The sequence below is a fragment of the Mastigoproctus giganteus genome, chromosome 8 (genome assembly GCF_048544385.1).
Source record: "Mastigoproctus giganteus isolate SK-2022 chromosome 8, ASM4854438v1, whole genome shotgun sequence".
Classification (NCBI taxonomy): domain Eukaryota; kingdom Metazoa; phylum Arthropoda; class Arachnida; order Uropygi; family Thelyphonidae; genus Mastigoproctus; species Mastigoproctus giganteus.
Genome location: NC_143582.1, coordinates 26,607,476 through 26,626,312, shown reverse-complemented (window position 1 = coordinate 26,626,312; position 18,837 = coordinate 26,607,476). Strand labels below are relative to the sequence as shown.

The following is an 18,837-nucleotide window of genomic DNA, read 5'->3' as shown; positions in this document are numbered from 1 at the left end:
GGTTACGTGTTGGTACCAGATACCACAAGACACATTTAGAAATCTTGTAGCGTCCATGCCACGCTGAGTAAGAGATGTTTTGGCTGCACATGGAGTACCAACATCATATTAGGTAGGTGGTCATAATGCTTTGGCTTGTCGGTGTATGAAGTCACTACCATTTGCCAACTAGTGATATAGATTTTTATAATGATTTTAGTATGGATTATTTAAAATACGTGGATGAGCCAAAACATTATGACCATGTTGGTCCGCCATGTGCAGCCAAAACAGCTCATACCCGGCGAGGCATGGACGCTACAAGATTTCTAAATGTCTTGTCGTATCTGATACCAACACGTAACCAGCAGATCCTTTAACTCCTAGGTCTGTGGTTGAGACGCCGCAGATTAGGATTGATGTCTGAGGAATTTGGAGGCCAGGGCAATACCTGGAAGTCTTTCTCATGTTCCGCAAACCAGTCTCAAACAATCCAGGCATGGCACATTATCCTGCTGAAAGACAGCACCCCCAGAGGAGAAGACCATGTCCATGAAAGGATGTATCTGGTCAGCTATGATGTTTAGGTATGTGGTAGATATCAGAGTGCCCAGCACATGGATGACTGGACCCACGGTATCCCAGGAGAACATTGCCCAAAGCATGAGACTGCCGCCACTGGCTTGTTTTCATCCACCCAGGTGCCATCACTTCCCCAGGTAAAAACGATGTACATGTACCCGGCCGTCCGCATGATGCTTGCGTGCCCATTGTAGGCGCTGTTGCTGGTAAACCATGATTAGCATGGACATTCAGAGTGGCCTGTGGCTACGCAGCCCCATTTTCAGCAGGGTTCAATGTACTGTGTGTTGTGACACATTACTGTGTCACAACTACTGTGACACATTACTGGCTAGTTATGCCACATTCGCCCTTCTGTTGCAACATATCACTCAGGAGAGCCTTCGCTCACCTCGAGCATCGATGAGCCATGGTCATCCAACACCTCACTGCCTGTTCATGGGTTTCCCCTCCTCAGACCACTTTCATTAGGTACTAACCACGGCTGACCGTGAACATCCCACCAGCTATGCTGTTTGGGATATGCTCTGACCCAGTCATCTGGCTATTATAATTTGACCTTTGTAAAACTCGCTTAAGTCCACTGCCTTTCGCATCTGAAGAACAAGAGTAACACTGATTAAAGGAGCTCACATCAGGTGTTTTTTATACCATGTCCTGACCTGTGCATACGCCATAGTTCACCTGCAGTTGCTTCGATTTGCATAACAACTCGCTGCTCATAATGTTTTGGCTCATCAATGTACATCTACAATGAAATTTTAAGTCTGAATTGGGTCCTGCAACTTGTGAATAGTTTGTCTAATTCAAAAAGACTGTTGACACAAACTACAGATGAACATCGTTTTAACAAATTGAATGGAATTATAATGATAATTTGCTAGAGTTTTGCATATACATACAGAATTTTCTTGGAATTCAAGGGACCAAAATACACCTGTTTTTCAAAACCAGGTGTATTTTGGTCCCCCGAACTCTGAATTAACCAGGTTTTATTGCATACATTTTGAAATTGTTTCAAATGATGTATCTGTTCATGTATGACTTGGTTAGAAATATGCAAATACGTCCTTGTGTAGTAATTGCAGACACAGTGCAAATAGAAGACAGTAGAAAATAGTTTTCAAAATTGGAGGAGAAGCTCATGCCTGTTGCAAAACTTATTTTTTTATTTTATTTTATTTTTTTTTTGGAAGTCAAAATTTAATAAATTCTTGACTTGGCACAATATAGCCTCAGATGCTGATATGCCATAAAACCACTGTTTGTGTTTGTTTGTTTATGGGCTTTACAGTGCAAGGGCAGCAAGGCCATATGCGCCTAAATAAAATCACTAATCAAACAAACAAATTGAATAAATTCTCAGGAATTCTGACCTATAAGTAGATGAAATTTAATCAAATTATACACAGATGTAGATGATATTACTTCATCAATAAGAATGGGAAAAATGAGCTTTTTTATACAGTTTTCTACACATTTCTTTTCTTGATTTTTTTATTTCTAAATTGATTTTTGACAGTAATTTCAATCTGATATTGGGCAATGAAGTTGAGTTAACAGTATTTATGTACAAAGTGTTATTTACAAAACTTGAAATTGTACAAAGAAACTCGCACCACAGAACCTGCTACCATCAGGCTGGCCACTACCTATATGACCACAGCTTGATACTCATTACCTATAGCCTAAAATCTTTTGTAAAACTGACTGCTTACATGCTTTATGAACTCACTGTCACAAACAAATGTGCATTCCAGATATCATGCATGAAAGTATTAACTGTTCTTCACATCGATTACAGTTGCCCTAAGAGAGTCTTCAGAGAATTATTGATCTTAAAATACGTTGGTGAAAAGGCCATCGATCGAAAGGAAGAAAGTATAAAATTCAATGTGAAGTGTTATGAAATCTTTAAAGAATAAATAAAGATACAGTCAGTCCTCATATAACACGTGTTTATAAATAAGGGAACGATATTGTATATAACACGAACCGAATTCGCTTATTCACGATTCGCCTTTGTGTTCACAAAAAATGGCAGTCGAACGTGGAATCACCCCAACTGAACGCAACACGATAGGAATGAAGAGAAGATTCTGAAAATGTATTTATGTTTTTTTTATATCAGTGAAGGGGAAACACATTTCACCATAATAACGTAAAAACCCACACAATTCCAGCTATTGGTATTATCACAAATGCAATTAGATCGAGTTTACTACCAGTTTATAACAGATTCCACTAGCAGAAATGCAATTGGAAATTGTTTTTATTGTTTTATGGTAGTAACCCCCCAGAAATGTGCTTTAGTAAAGTAGCCCCGGTAAGGCTTATGGCCAGTCCGCCTCTGTCGATAGAGAAAAAAATATGAAATTGTGAAACGCTTTGAGCAAAATGAAAGACCATGTGATATTGAATGTGCTAAAGGCCTAAATGAGGCAACGCCAAGAATTAGAAAGAATGCAGAGAAAATAAAAACAATTTTCATTGCAGGAACAACTCAAAGTGTAATTAAAATCCATTAGATTAAGACAAAGAATTGGAAGAGATGGAACGGCTGTCTTCTGTTTGGATAGAAAATCAAACAAAAACAAGTTTGTTTACAATAGAAGCAAAAGCATTAGCAATATTTTATTACTTAATAGTCGTAATAAAATACTTACATATTTTATTACGATTATTTATTGTGTTTGGTAATGTTTTGGTTAAAAGTGTGTGTTCAATCTTGGGTGGTCGGCACCTAACCCTATTTTTCCCATAGGGTCTGTTGTTTATATTGCACGATTTTGCATTGCACGAGAGTTTCTAAGAACACAACTATCGTGCTATACAAGGATTGACTGTAATCACAATAGTAAATCAAGAAATTTTAGGAATAGCACTGTCCAAAGGTTGAGTCTGATCTAGAACCCAGCCAACCAAAGCAACAGAAGAGAACTAGACACCAGCTCCAGAACCCTTTAAAGAGAATACAGTATTTAAATTTTTGGTTTGATATTCCAGTTGATAATCCAGTAATTTTAATAATTTCCAAATTAAGAACTGGTTACATTATTACCTTGCAATACAAAAAAATGTTTGAATTTTCATTTCCACTTTAGGATTTTAAGAGGAGGTGCCCTATTGTGATCATTATTACTTGCTTAAAATTAAACACTGTTATTAATAGACTACAAATAATTTCCAAGAAGATGATACAATCATGCATTACATGATCATGACTCCCAATTTTAAACTTTGAGAGAATGAAATATTCATTAAATGAAGCAAAATGACCAAGCAATAAATAAATAAATAAACTTTACTGAGTGTGCCATTGCTTAGTAACATATGAAAGGAATATAATGTCTGTCATGGCAGGAAGCCAGGGGCTGCTGTGGGTAGCACATTTGGTGGAATTGCCATCCTCCCCACACCTGGTGGAAAAGACTGGAGTTAGAGTCCTGTTGATGAAAAGAGGAATTTTTATGGGTCTTTTTCACAATGTGGCTGAATTAGTTGGTCTCTGGCAAGGGTAGCATGGTTTTTTTCTCCTGGAGTCTCGGGTTTTTTGCCCAGCAAAACTGAAAATCGGCCACAGAACATGCAGGTTACAGACAGCATACACAGAGCAATATGGCCTTAGTTGTTGATGCTCCTAAAACCCACTACTACAACAACAATAACAACAACAAGAAGCCAGGAACTAGACACCATATTCAGAAACAGCCAAAAAAATCAAGAGAAAAGGTTTGCCTTGTTCCTTGTCACTGTTTGAAGTTCACCTGTTGTGAGCTTCTGTAGTCTAGGATTAAAGTGAAACCCTACGTGTCCACTGGTCAGAATTTTGATTCTCGTATGTGTTGTATATATATATATATATATATTTTTTTTTTTTAATTTTTTTTTTTTCTGTTTATAATTTCCTAAATTGTTATTTTTGTTGCTTTATATTAGCTCATTGCTAATTTGCCATCCATAAAACAAGAATAATGAACTATTTTAATTACTTTTTAATGACAGTAAAATGCATATTTATTTACAAAGATGTAATGCTATTTTCAATTTGAAGTATTGTACAATTAAAGTGAACACTTGAGACATGATATTTTAATATACAACAATAACATCTAACAATTATTTAAGATAATTATAAAAATGAAAGTGTAAGAATATTAGTTGTAAGACTGTATAACAGATAGCTGGTTATGCTCTTTAATAAGGCCACACACATGGCTACAGGAATAAAGTTTAACTATGAGTTTAATTAATGAAAGTAATTGCGACAAACTGTTGCAACATTTTTACAACAAGTTAATTTAAGAATGTTATAAACAAATAAAATGATAATGAAACAAAATTAAAACTATAGCCGACCGGGCTAGCCGAGTGGGTAAAGTACCTGCCCGGCAACCCAAAGGTCGCGGGTTCGATTCCCGCCTCGGGCTTGGATCAAAGTACTGCAAAAACCTTGGGAGGTGCAATATGGCCATAGAAGCCGATGCGCCAACAACTACCAAATCAAAAAAAAAAAAAAAAATTAAAACTATGAAAATAAATGTATAAATGAAAAATATAAAATAAAACCAAAATTGAAAAACACTGCAGCTTCAAACTCAAACCTTTAAACTACTAAGCTTTTACCTTACCTTACTGCTGTGGCTGATAACAATATCGATGAATTTCAGACAGTGATAAGGCATCTCTCTCTCTCTCTGGATTCATATTGATCATTTAACAAATACTTTTTCTCACAAAGTTTAAAATAAATCAGAGATGATATGATTGTGGAGGCCTCTTGTTAGATTCCAAAAGAGATTTGAAAGGTCATCAAAGAAGTGCAAAATGTACCTAGCTTGTTTGGAATTTTCTATAATGAAACAAAAATACTAATAAATTCTTTAATTTTGCTTTTAATGCAAAGTTAAGTGATTTACCAACTTTTCATATCAATTTTTTTTTTCTTTCATTAATTTACATTGTATTTCTTCATCAGCAGGGCCATCTCTTGTATATGTTTCCCCCAATTCACACACCTGTACATGGTGAAAGTACTTTCGGTGATGCTGCTGGTATTCCAGATTAGTATCACTGGGATCTGACACCAAAAGTTAGGTTAACGCCACAGGAATCCAGCATATTTTCCATGTGTAGTGCACTCTGGAAATTCATAAAAGAGATCTTAGTGGTTGAGGGACCAGGCTTCAACACATTACTTTGGATTCTGCTTCAACAAGCTGGGAGAACCTGGGATGTCTTCAGTTGGCTAGTGACTTCGCCTGCAAGGTTCAGCTATGCAAAAGTCATGTCCCTACCCTCATGATCTGAGCTACAGGAGTCAGGCTGGTGAATGATGCTTGAGTAGCTTGAGTATGATGCTTGAGTAGCCCTGTTTTTCTCCTTTAGGCTCCATGGTGGATGGGGAGCCTGAGCACTGACCCAAATAAAAACTCTTGAATCCTAATAATATAAATCCTTCATTTGTGACCACAAAATCCCTACCAGAAAATTATATCAATTAACAAGATATCACCTCAGCAGAGAGAGAGAAAACTTAATAGGTCCAACAGCATGGTATCTGATAATTCATTCAAGAAGCCCATAGGAAAATTGTTTCTCTTCTTTATCCAAAGGGTTTAGGATACACAAGCTCCCCCAAATCACTCATATGGCTTTGTTCTAGTGACATCCTAGTAGAGATTTAGAAACATGCAGACTGCTCCTCCAAGCTATGCCCATTGGGGGAAATGTTAATGGTAATAATAAATAATCTTCTCTTTTGGGTACCATGCTTAAAATTGAAAATATTTTATTTATTAATTTTTGTAACCGTTTAATAGAACTTTTTGTACATGATTCATTTTTATTTTTTAACAGAAAACCAGTGAAAGAAAGTAATGAAAACAAATCAATCCCAATTGAGACTCTACCTGAGCTTATTTTTATTGTTAATAATAATTATGAATGTCTTGCCACTATGTTAAGAAAAGAAATGGAAGAAAATCAAATTGAACAAGTAAGCAAATTTTGTAAATTATATAAAAATTTAAATATATATTTCAACAGAAAGCAAGTGAAAGAAAGTAATGAATTTTCTTCTTTCTTTGTATTAACATATAAAGAAGCAAAAACATTAATTCAATTGTCCCTTCTCACTAAACCTCTGTATACCCAAGCAGTCACCAAAGGACATGAGTAAATATGTATAAACAGATCTCTCAGATCCCCATCAGAAAATAATAAACCATTAAAAGATATAGAAATGTCAAAAGCAACTACTTAATCTTCTCAGAACTTTAGTGTAGAATTTATTAAAAAATGGGATTCTAGAAATGGAAAAAATTTAGATCCACATTAACATTCATTAATCATACAAAAGGGCCCAAGATAGTGTGTTCATGATTGATATATTTCTCCATCAGCCCAAAGAGCTGAGGTAAGTGCAATGGGACAATAATTGGAAGGGGGTGATTTATTACTCTTTTTTATGAATTGGCTGGAAAGGAGCAATTTTTTTTCAGAGTGAAAAGGAGGCAAAAAAAACAGAAATTAACTCAGGAGCAGAAGGTTTTAAAAATGAGAGAAATTCTGTCTTGACCTGAAGATCTTGTCATCAAGGTTCAGGATTCTTATGTCTTTCTGTCACAATAACAGTGTGACAATAACAAGACGGTCATTGAATAGAATGTGCAATGGTAGATGAGATTTATCAAAATATCAATGCAAGAGTTAGAGAAAAAGTAAGATGCTAATAAGTCAGTTTTATCTTTAGATGAGGTTGTGTAGAATCAACACATTGAAACAACAATGGAAGCCTGAATGGATAAAGTTTAGGCCAGTAGCTTTGATAAGAAATGAGAAGGGTCTCAGCTACCATTTGGACAAAAAGTAAGTTTCTGTGGGTGGTGAATGAATTTTGTATTCAGTAGCCTTTTCAGAATCAAGCTGGATTTATTAATAACAACCACTGTAAGCTTTAATTTAGGCAGAAAATGAAGCTGAAATAAATTTAAATAGAAGCCAATTGTGATGTGTTATATTCTTATCTTGAACAGCCTTCGCACATTTTTTAAAAAACCAAGATTATATAAAGGATGGTAGAATGAGAAATAAAGAGTTTCCTCTCTATAAGAATAAAACAGAAGTCTATTCAAGGAAAAAAGATTAGAAATCATGCAGCTCCCATTTCACATTATTTTAATGTAAAATGATATAAGCTGAGAATGGCCATAGGACAGACTCCAGTGGAGAAGAGACCATCACCAAAGTAGGTATGATCTGAGGTACTTAGAGGATAACAAACATTAACTGTATACTTAGAAGAGCTGTTGGTGAGTAAATGATCAAGAATGCTTAATGTGTAAGATTGTCTGGTATTGAACAAGTTGTGTGAGGTCATTAGTAATAACAGAAGCCTTAATATCTCCACCAGCTGGATCTATACACTAGAAAATCAAAATCATTTGGAGTTGTGAATGTTAAAATTTTCAAGACAGATTACTTCACTGTTACAAAATTTAGATTTTCAGAAAGCCAAGTTTCAAAGAGAGAAAGTAAAAGTGATCTGAAGAGTGAGCGAATGATAGAGGCAACAAGTGAATTTGAACAGAATGCATTAAAGACATTTGAGCTAAAGGAGATCAAAAAGAGGAAATTACAAAAATTAGAGTGGACATGTGCACACATTCCACTTTTAAAGAAGGAATCATTGAGAAAAGAATTAGGCCAGTGTTCTCGATATTTTATGTTGAAGTGCATTATCAGGGATTCTGAGGGGTTCTGCAGGCCACATAAGGAAAGGGTTGGTTTAAAGCCATACTGCTCCATAAGAGCTAATGAAAATGCATAGTATCTTCCTTGATAAATAACTTAAATAAACTCAGCATTTAAGCTTAATAAGAGATTTTTTTTTTTTTTTTCAAATTTATTTTCCTTTTAGAAATGAAATTGAAGCACTTGCAGCTGTGTAATGTGCCCAAATCAAAAGGTTTGGGCACATTCTTATTTCTGAACAGCCTCTGAATTTTGCCTCTAGGATAGAACTGGCAAACTGTGAAGTGCTTGGGGCTGCAGTAATGTGCACACAGCAAATTCATGCTGTCACTGAGAGAAATATATTAAATATTTTCATGTTTCCCCTTGCACAAAAATACACAATCTCATGACTATCAACATTTATGAAGATTCATTTGGTTATGAATTTTATTTAAATTTTATATTATTGTGTCTTTCTTCAAGTTTATAGGTTTAACCTTTTCATACTAGTTTAACCCTAACAGGTTTGTAACCTGTTAAAGTTTACAAAACTTGGGAGAACTGCATAACAAACGTCATATGGCTACATGCAACCTATGGGCAGCCAGTTTGACATGCCTTCTCTAGAATGTCTAATATGACTAGCAATGATTTTCAAAATTTTTTCACAGGTCAGGTAAAACCTTGTCAGGAGCTGAACATGGTTTGTAGGTCATACTTTGAACACTTCTTGTTTCAGCAGTTGATAATTGAGATGTTACTAGAAAAAGTAATCAGGGCTTACCAGAGTAGATGGAAATAGTCATCAAGATTAGAATTGAGACCACATACATTTGTGAAATGAATATTTGAGAAGTTTTCTGATGATTTAATTCTTTTTTTGCAGCTAAGTTTGTTTTATTAATTTGACTATTTAGCTCTCACTGCTTATAACATGGCTGCTCATGAATATCCTATTAATTTCTTTTTCACTGGTCACCAGCATTATATAATATAAGCACTGTAAAAATAAAATTAAATGCTATGTTTGTAATGCCGACAGTTGTTTTATATGACATTTTTTTTCTTTACATTGTTCATCCCATTTTTAAAGAGTTCATATATCACTCCCTTCTGAAAACAAACTCTTCCCATATGACCATTATACAGAATAAGCAAGCAAATTAAAAAGTAAATTTATCTGAATGATTATTGTATATTGTTGGCTTCTGCAAGCATGAGAACCAACGATCAAACCTGATATATGCATTGTCATGGGAGTATTGCATATAATGAACTACTTAGAGGAAAAGTAATGCCAGGAGTAAAAGAGAACATTGTGGCTCTTGTGATAGAGAGGAAGCAAGTTGCAATGAAAGATTAAAATCAGGATGTTTATAAAAATAAATATACAAGCAAGGTTTGCTGATTGGCTTGTTAGTTTCTTACATCACTGCTTACTGTTAAAATTTCGGCATCTCTGAAAGAGTGCAAGAAAGCAAAGTATAACTCTTAATTTCATACATTGCATTGTCACTGCAGATAAATTAGATCTTTTGAAATAAGGATAGGACCTCAGCAGGCACAGAATTTTTTTTTTTCTTCCAAATGGTGCAAAGTAATAAATATCCATTCCACACAACCCCCAGAGTGATTTCTTTCACTTTCATAGTGAAAGAAATTTGTTGGCTTGTATTATATTTTTTCTGTGAACTAATTAATGCAGAGATGTAGGCATAGTGTCAGCAATGCAAGCTAACCTCGGGGGCTCACATCTGATGAGTATAGGCTTGGCGCACCCAGGGTCCTGAGCTGGATATCATCATTCTTCTCTTTCTTGGTGATTCCCTTCTACTTTTGACTCTCTCTCTCTCTCTCTCTCTCTCTCTCAGGGTAACTCGGGAACTTTTTTTTTTCCTTTTCCTGGTTCAGCATAAGCCTCAGGCTTCCTTGCACCATATAGCTATTAACAATATAGCTATTAATTTAATATTAATATTAATATTAATATTAAATTTATATTTAATTTTCAATTAATAATAATAATAGCTCAGGTATATTTTTTAATTATTTATGGAAAATTTTATATTCAGTACAGCAATTGAATAATAATTAAAAGATAAATTGAAAATTCCATTGAATGTTGCTATGAAATATCTGTATTAATAATACAGTCTGTAATGGTATCAAGTTGATCATTTGGAAAATCAACAAAGTAGCAATTAGTCTAATTATTGTTTACTCTTAACCAGTGCTTTTTTTGGGACTGTATGCAATGGTATGGCATACCGGCACCTTTATTATTATTATTATCCATATGGTGCAAGGGAGCCTGAGGCTTTTGCTGCACCAGCCAAGAAAAAAAAAATTTCTGAATTACCCCTGAGAGAGAGAGAGAGAAAAGGGAATCACCAAGAAAGAGAAGAATGATGATATCCAGCTCAGGACCCTGGGGGTGACATGTGACATTTGGATGCAATGCACTTTGAAATTTGTAATATTCCATAAATTTTTTTACCTACTGTTCAAATAAGCTTAAAATTATTTAACTAAATTTTCATTTTTAACTATCTATTGTTAAGATATTTACTACATAAGACAGTATAACCATTTTTATAATTCTAAATTACTCAGTCGGACCCCTGTTTAATGAAGTCCTTTTATAGTGAATTATTTTGAATTCCCCTTGGAAGTTACATTTAAAATAGTTTACGTTGAGCGAATAAAATAGCAAATGGATTAGGAGAGAATTAACTCGGTATGCACTGTTCACATTTCTGGCCTTCAAGCAATTTAGGCAATTAGTGCTGCTGCACGAATTAAGAGAGCTAAAGGGATTACCATTCTACAACTTAGTGGTACCTGGTAAAACCTATCCGACCACCTGTCCCACATACGGAGAAGTTGTGCTGGTCAAAGTGAGCAGTTCAAGGTGTATTCCCAATGGGCTCTGACACAGCTTCTATTGCAGTGGTGTCCAACCTTTTCCCGTACAGTGGCTATATTCAAAAAAATTCAAAGTTAGATTTCTTTAGTGCGTTACATTTTCCATATCTGGTTGCATGTAAAAGTAAAATTGAAAATATTCAAAACTTTTATTAAGTACAATACACACTTACATTTACTGAACGAAACATTTAATGAGAAAATTTTTTTGATAATTAACAAAATTTAAAATTCTGTTTTAGTTCACTTTTCTCATGGGCCGTATAGGTTGGACACTTCTGTGAATCAACTGTAAGCACCCCGTTCAAGAATTAGAAAAGTGATTTTCTTTTACCCCGACAAATAATCATCTGTTGTTTTGCGGAAGTGCGTTATCCACATTTTTCAATAAATTTTCTCTATCTCTGTTTACATGGTCACAGTACCTGAATATCCAAATGACACCGACAGTTTCAAAAAAAAAAAAAAAAAAAAATTAATTCAAATTTAAGAACTAGTGACGATACCGATGACGAGAGAAGAAAAACGAGGACAACGAAGGTATTAATTCTTCTAAACATGAATTGTTGGCATTTGGTGCAGTTAGAAAATTGTCAATTAGGTTACAGTTAAATGCAATTCGGGGATCAAATGAATCTGATCGCCAGCCCAACCAGTGCTTCGTTGATGACAACAACAGTTTCTTCACTACTGTTTCTTAAAACTGTAGGCCACCGCTAACCTGCTTCGATCCAGCAAAATATGTCGATTCATAGCTGCTTCGGAAACGTCATTCAGCAACTGACACATAAAGAGGAAGAAAAGAAGTCAGCATAGGGTGTCTGATGAGACCTTAATGAAAATTTGGAATATTCTACAAAAACTTTATTATGAAATTATTTTTACTTATGTTATTATTTTTTACTTATTTTACTCACATTTTACTTATTTTTTTATATACAAGAATAATAAATTTATGTTTAATAAACTGTGTTTGTTAAACAAACTTAATTAAGTTTGTTAATAAACTTAATTTGTTGTTCTTATTCTAAAAACATTACTACTAAAGTAACAATATCAGGAAAAAAAATAATTTAGAATACTTTTCATATCCTTTTAATTTTCAATTTTTCCCTGATAGCAAAGAATCAGTACCGTCACCTATTTTTTTACAAAAAAACACTGGTCTTAACTAATGAGAAACAGTAACATAACATTGCCATCTCACTGTAATGTTGAAAATGAAGGATGACCATGATTTACCTTTTGTTTTCATCCAGAAACAGTTTCCCATATAGTTAGCATCTTGCTGTAACAGTCAACAAATGTCAGGGGCAAATATTCAGTTGCTTTGACCTTCACATAGATCAGAACAAGCCAATATTTGGGCAGGTTCAGCTGTATATGAGTCTGTCTCAGTATAGAATTATGGCCAGCATCCAAATTTAGTTTAAAAGTATAATAATTTAAAAGTATTTTCATGGAGATCAAATACTATTTGCAATATTACAAATAAGATTCCAAATTACAAATAATCTATTTCTTACTCAATGTATTTCTATTCCTTGCCCAATGGTCCTTGAGGTTGTCACAGACATGCCATATATGCCAGACAAGCTGTACTTGCTACCTGGGAGTCTAAAACACTGATGTAACTGATATTCAGGTGACACTCAAATCAAGTTGACCCAATTTCGGCTAAGTCCGGATGGTCTGCGGCAGCCAAATCCTCTGCTTGCACCTTCATGATGGTGGGAATGTTAGTAATCCTGGGTATAACCCCCATACGCAAGCACACTGTGGGTCACCACCCAGGTGTGAACCAACGTAAGCAGGGGTTGAGGTGTGGTGCCCACACCGCATGGAGGAATGCCGCCCCCTCTGTGTTACCAGGCAATACTAGGTGGTAGATGACTCTCATCCACCAGTGCAATACCACCACCTTGCTTATTGGAGGCTTGAAGTGGTGGAACCCATGTTTAGTCTCCAGAGCTAAGTTCCGGTCAACCCTTCCCCATCTTTTTCATCATGCAGTATGATTGATGACTTTTGAGATTATAATGGACATCGTGGCGAGATCCAATCTTCCTTAAATTATTTCAAGGATACAGCTATAAAACTGTGTTCGCAGGCCGGCCACTAGTTAGTACACAGGACTGAACCTATTAGTAACACTTTAGGAGGCTTCCGGATCAGCTAATGTATAATCTTGCTACCTCTACTCTGCCAGATAGTGACTGGAGGGAGTCTGAGTAGTGTGTATGCAGGGGGCATTGTCGAGGTTACGTTATTTCAAAGATCTGGGTATATTCTTATCGTGTATACCCCATATCCAAAAATTTCATTACTTCACACAGCATCCCCCCCAAACACTTTTTCTTACTATTGAATACACCACGAATTGTTAAACTAATAGAGTAAGCTTATCTGCAAAAAGATCTAAACCTCCCAAACACTTCCTAGTTAATTTCACAAATATACGTGGTCACAATTGTAATCTCAATGATGTCCATTTGCACTTGTGGTCTGCCAAACCCCATGTACTTTTTCTGACAGAATCTCAGTTATCGGTTGATTCAACTACTGCTCATCTCAGTTGCCCCAATTATTCACTGTATAATTCCTTTCGCCTCAAAGTTGGTACTTGTGCATATGTCCATTCCTATATTCCCTGTCAGAGACTTGGTAATTTGGAATCTCCACTTTTCGATCTTCTCTGCCTTAAAATCTCTCTACCTCATTGTGTCAGATTCATTTGTTGTGTCTACCATTCTCCCAACTCCACTAATCACTTGGAGCTCTTTGACTTCCTCTCTTTCCAACTTCACTTTCTCCAGTCCAACTTTCCTAACAGAGGTAATTTTCCTTGGTGATTTTAATGTTCACAACTCCAGCTGGCTTCCATATTCTAGTCACACCAACCCAGCTGGTCGATATGCTGAGGCTTTTGCAATTACTAATGACCTTGCACCGATTGTTCATTTACCTACAAGAATACCGGACAATCCTAACCATAAAGCCAACATGCTTGATCTTTTTCTCACAAACAACCCTTCTAAGTACATGGTCGAAGCGAGTGGTCCGTTAGGCACCTAAGGTCACAACATAGTGATTGTCTCTTCTCCAATGAAGCCTTTATCTTATAGCTATTCCCAACCTCGTGTTGTTTGGCATTACAAGAATGCAAAATAGAATAACCTGCAAGATTTCTTTTCTCTTTTCCTTTCTCGGACTACTGTTTCAAAACTTCTGATGTCAACGTTTGCTCAGATTGTGTCAGTGAAATTATTCTTGTAGGAACGGAATCCTTTATCCCACATTCCACTTTAAAATCTCGTCCTTTATCTAAACCTTGGTTTTCCAATAAATGTGCTAAGGCCGTTCAGGAGAAGAATGTTGCATATCGTAATTGGCTTGTTTCTACTTCTTCAGTTTCATTATCTACCTACACCAAAGCTCACAACAATTGTAAAGCAGTTATTAATCAGTCCAAACTAGATTTTGAACAGGCTAAGAGTAGAAAACTCAGCTACCTTAATGGTAGCTGAGCATTCTGGTCACTTGACAAAGCTATTGGCCACAACTTTTGCCATTCTCTACTCCCACCTCTTTTTTTTTTTTTTTTTTTTTTATGTGAACCCCAAACATGAGAGGTATTAGAGCCTATAGTACTTAGTACCGTGCTTGGGTTGGAGGTTGAGAAGACGAAAGAAGTTATTTGTTGACATTGGACTTGAACTTCTGTAGATTGTAATTTTCAGGAAATACGTATGAAGGAAGGTTGTTCCAGAAAACGGCAGTTGAATGAATAAATGAGGAAGATGAAAAGTTGGTTCTGTGGGTTTGAAGTTGGACAGTATATGGATGTTGGCTTGTGGCGGCATGTGTTCGGACTGTTTTGAAAGAGAGAGCGCTATTATAGAAGCCAATTCAAAAGAACAGTGCCCATGGAAGTATCTGTAGAAGAGGCATGCAGCAGAAACAGTACGTCTATGAGAAAGCGAGTGGAGAGATTCTGTTAGAGATGAATCATTAATTAACATAACTGCCCTCTTCTGAATGGAATCAAGAATCCTGAGAGAGGTTTTGGGGGCACCACCCCAGATGTGGAAACAATATTCCATGGCAGGGGGGATTTGCAATTTATACAGAGTGAGCAGCTGTTTGGAAGAAAAGTAACGCCGAGAGCGAAAGAGAAAACCAAGTTTTTTAGATGCAGAGGAAGCAATATTTGTAATGTGCTTGTGCCAAGAGAGATTAGAAGTTAGGGTGATCCCCAAAAGAGATGTATCATTCTGCCTAGAAATCGGAGTGTCACTAAAGATAAGCATAGGAGCAGAAGAATCCTTTTTGCGAGATATAAGAGAAGACTTAGTTTTAGAAGGGTTGAAATCAACTAAGTTTTCTCTTCCCCACTGGAGAATTACCTGAAGATCGGCATTTAAGGAATTGGTAGCAGATTTTCAAGAAGTTGAAGCTGATTGAGCAGGACAAGGTTTCTCAAAATGGAAAGTGGAATGCGATGTGCTATCATCGGCAAAACTATGGATAGGATTTCCAGTCAATTGAAGAAGGTCATTAATATACAAGAGGAAAAGGGTGGGGGAAAGAACTGAACCTTGGTGAACACCGGCATTAGTGGAGAAGTTAGAAGACAGAGAGCCATCTACCATCACCCTCAGTGAGCGTTCAGAGAGAAAACTGGATAACCAATTACTAAAAACAGTTGGCAAACCATAAGATGGAAGCTTGTTTAGAAGACCTTTATGCCAAACATGATCAAAAGCCTTTGAGATGTCAAGAGCAACTACTTGTGTTTCACCGAACCTTTCTATTGAATTAGTCCATAAATGGGTAACATAAGTCAGAATATCACCAGTGGATCAACACTGACGAAATCCATACTGGCGATCATTGATCAGACGGAAGGTTTCTAGGTAGTTTAAGAGTTGGCGGTTAATTGATTTCTCCATTACTTTAGAAAGAGTAGAAGTAATTGCAATGGGACGATAATTGGATGGGAGGGATTTGTCACCCTTTTTTTAGGAACTGGCTGGATCTGAGCAAATTTCCAAGCAGAAGGAAAAACACCTTTGGAATAAGAAAGTGAAAAAAGGCGGCAAAGAATAGGAGTAAGTTCAGGAGCACAGGTTTTGAGAACAAGTGGAGAAATACCATCAGGACCTGGAGCTTTCTTAGCATCAAGATTCATCGAAATCCTTCTGATATCCTTTTGACGGAAGACCACAGGAGGCATTGAATGGAGCATGTTGGGAATGGTGGGAGGTGTTTTACCAAGATCATTAATACATGAGCTGGAAGAAAAATGGGATGCTAGCAGGTCAGCTTTATCCTTGGCTGAAGTGACAACAGAACCATCTGGTTTGTACAGAGGTGGGAGCAAAGATGGGCAAAAGTTGCGGCCAATAGCTTTGGCAAGAGACCAGAATGCTCCGTATAAATTAGGGCAAGAAGCAAGTTTTCTACTCTTAGCCTGTTCAAACTCTAGTTTGGACTGATTAATAACTGCTTTACAATTGTTGCGAGCTTTGGTGTAGGCAGAAAATGAAACTGAAGAATTAGAAAAAAGCAAATTACGATATGCAACATTCTTCTCTTGAACAGCCTTAGCACATTTATTGGAAAACAAAGGTTTAGATAAAGGACGAGATTTTAAAGTGGAGTATGGGATAAAGGATTCCATTCCTGCAAGAATAATTTCACTGACACGATCTGAGCAAACGTTAACATCAGAAGTTTTGAAACAGTAATCTGACCAAGGAAAATAAGAAAAGAAGTCTCGCAGGTTATCCCATTTTGCATTCTTGTAATGCCAAACAACATGAGGTTGGGAATAGCCATGAGATAAAGGTTCCATTGGAGAAGAGACAATCACCAAGTTGTGATCTGAAGTGCCTAAAGGACCTCTCACTTCGACAGTGTACTTAGAAGAGTTGTTGTGAGAAAAAGATCAAGCGTATTGGCTGTATGATTAGGATTGTCCGGTATTCTTGTAGATAAATGAACAATCTGTGCTAGGTCATTAGTAATTGCAAAAGCCTCAGCATCTCGACCTGCTGGGTCGGTATGACTAGAAAACGGAAGCCAGCTGGAGTTGTGAACATTAAAATCACCAAGGAAAATTACCTCACTGTTAGGAAAGTTGGACTGGAGAAAGTCAAGTTGCAAAGAGAGGAAGTCAAAGAGCTCCAAGTGATTAGTGTGGAGTTGGGAAAATGGTAGAGACAACAGATGAATTTGACACAATGAGGTAGAGAGATTTTGAGCCAGAGAAGATCAAAGAGAGGAGATTCCAAATTGCCAAGTCTCTGACAGGGAATATAAGAACGGACATATGCACAAGTACCAGCTTTGAAGCGAAAGGAATCATACAACGAATAATTTGGCCATCTGAGATGAGCAGTAGTTGAATCAACCGATAACTGAGATTCTGTCAGAAAAAGTACATGGGGTTTGGCAGACTGCAAGTGGAAATCGACATCGTTGAGATTAGAATTGAGACAACGTATATTTGTGAAATGAATTAGGAAGTGTCTGAGAGGTTTAGATCTTTTCACAGATAAGCTTGCTCTATTAGTTTGACATTCATGGTGTATGTAATCAATAGTTAGAAAGAGTGGGTGGGACATGCTGTATGAAGTAATGAAATTTTTGGATATGGCTTACACGTGGTAAAAATATACCCAGATCCTTGACATAACGTGACCTCGACAATGCTCCCGACATACATATTACTCGGACTCCCTCCAGTTATTATCTGGCAGAGTAGAGGTAGCAAGATTATACATTAGCTGATCCAGAAGCCTCCTAGAGAGTTACCAAATGGTTCTGTTTCACTTCAGCCAAGGATAAAGCTGACCTGCTAGCATCCCATTTTTTTTCTAACTCATGTATTAATGATCTTGGTAAAACACCTCCCACCATTCCCAAAATGCTTGATGAGATGGATTTTGACGAATCTTGATGCTAAGAAAGCTCCAGGTCCTAATGGTATTTCTCCACTTGTTCTTAAAACCTACACTCCTGAACTTACTCCTGTCCTTTGCCACCTTTTTTCACTTTCTTATTCCAAAGGTGTTTTTCCTTCTGCTTGGAAATTTGCTCATATCCAGCCAGTTCCTAAAAAGGGTGACAAATCCCTCCCATCCAATTATTGTCCCATTGCAATTACTTCTACTCTTTCTAAAGTAATGGAGAAATCAATTAACCGCCAACCGTTAAACTACCTAGAAACCTTCCGTCTGATCAATGATCGCCAGTATGGATTCCGTCATTGTTTATCCACTGGTGATATTCTGACTTATGTTACCCAATTTTGGACAAATTCACTGGAAAAGTTCTGTGAAACACAAACAGTTGTTCTTGGCATTTCAAAGACTTTTGATCGTGTTTGGCATAAACGTCTTCTAAACAAACTTCCATCTTATGGTTTGCCAACTGTTTTTTGTAATTGGATATCCAGTTTTCTCTCTGATCGCTCACTGAGGATGATGGTAGATGGCTCTCTGTCTTCTAAGTTCTACCCTAATGCCGGTATTCCTGAAGGTTCAGTTCTTTTCCCCACCCTTTTCCTCTTGTATATTAATGACCTTCTTCCATTGACTGGAAATCCTC

The 18,837-nt window shown here is 36.5% G+C and overlaps 1 protein-coding gene across 2 annotated transcripts in view; it reads left to right on the top strand.

Moving 5' to 3' along the window:
• Positions 1-18,837, top strand: part of obe (activating signal cointegrator 1 complex subunit obelus) — a 402,671-nt gene that overhangs the window by 358,284 nt on the left and 25,550 nt on the right. For both annotated transcript variants that reach the window (XM_090379766.1, XM_090379764.1), the window contains exon 36: positions 6,421-6,559. In XM_090379766.1, coding sequence (XP_090235892.1) covers positions 6,421-6,559 — 139 coding nt within the window. The remainder of the gene's footprint in view (positions 1-6,420; positions 6,560-18,837) is intronic.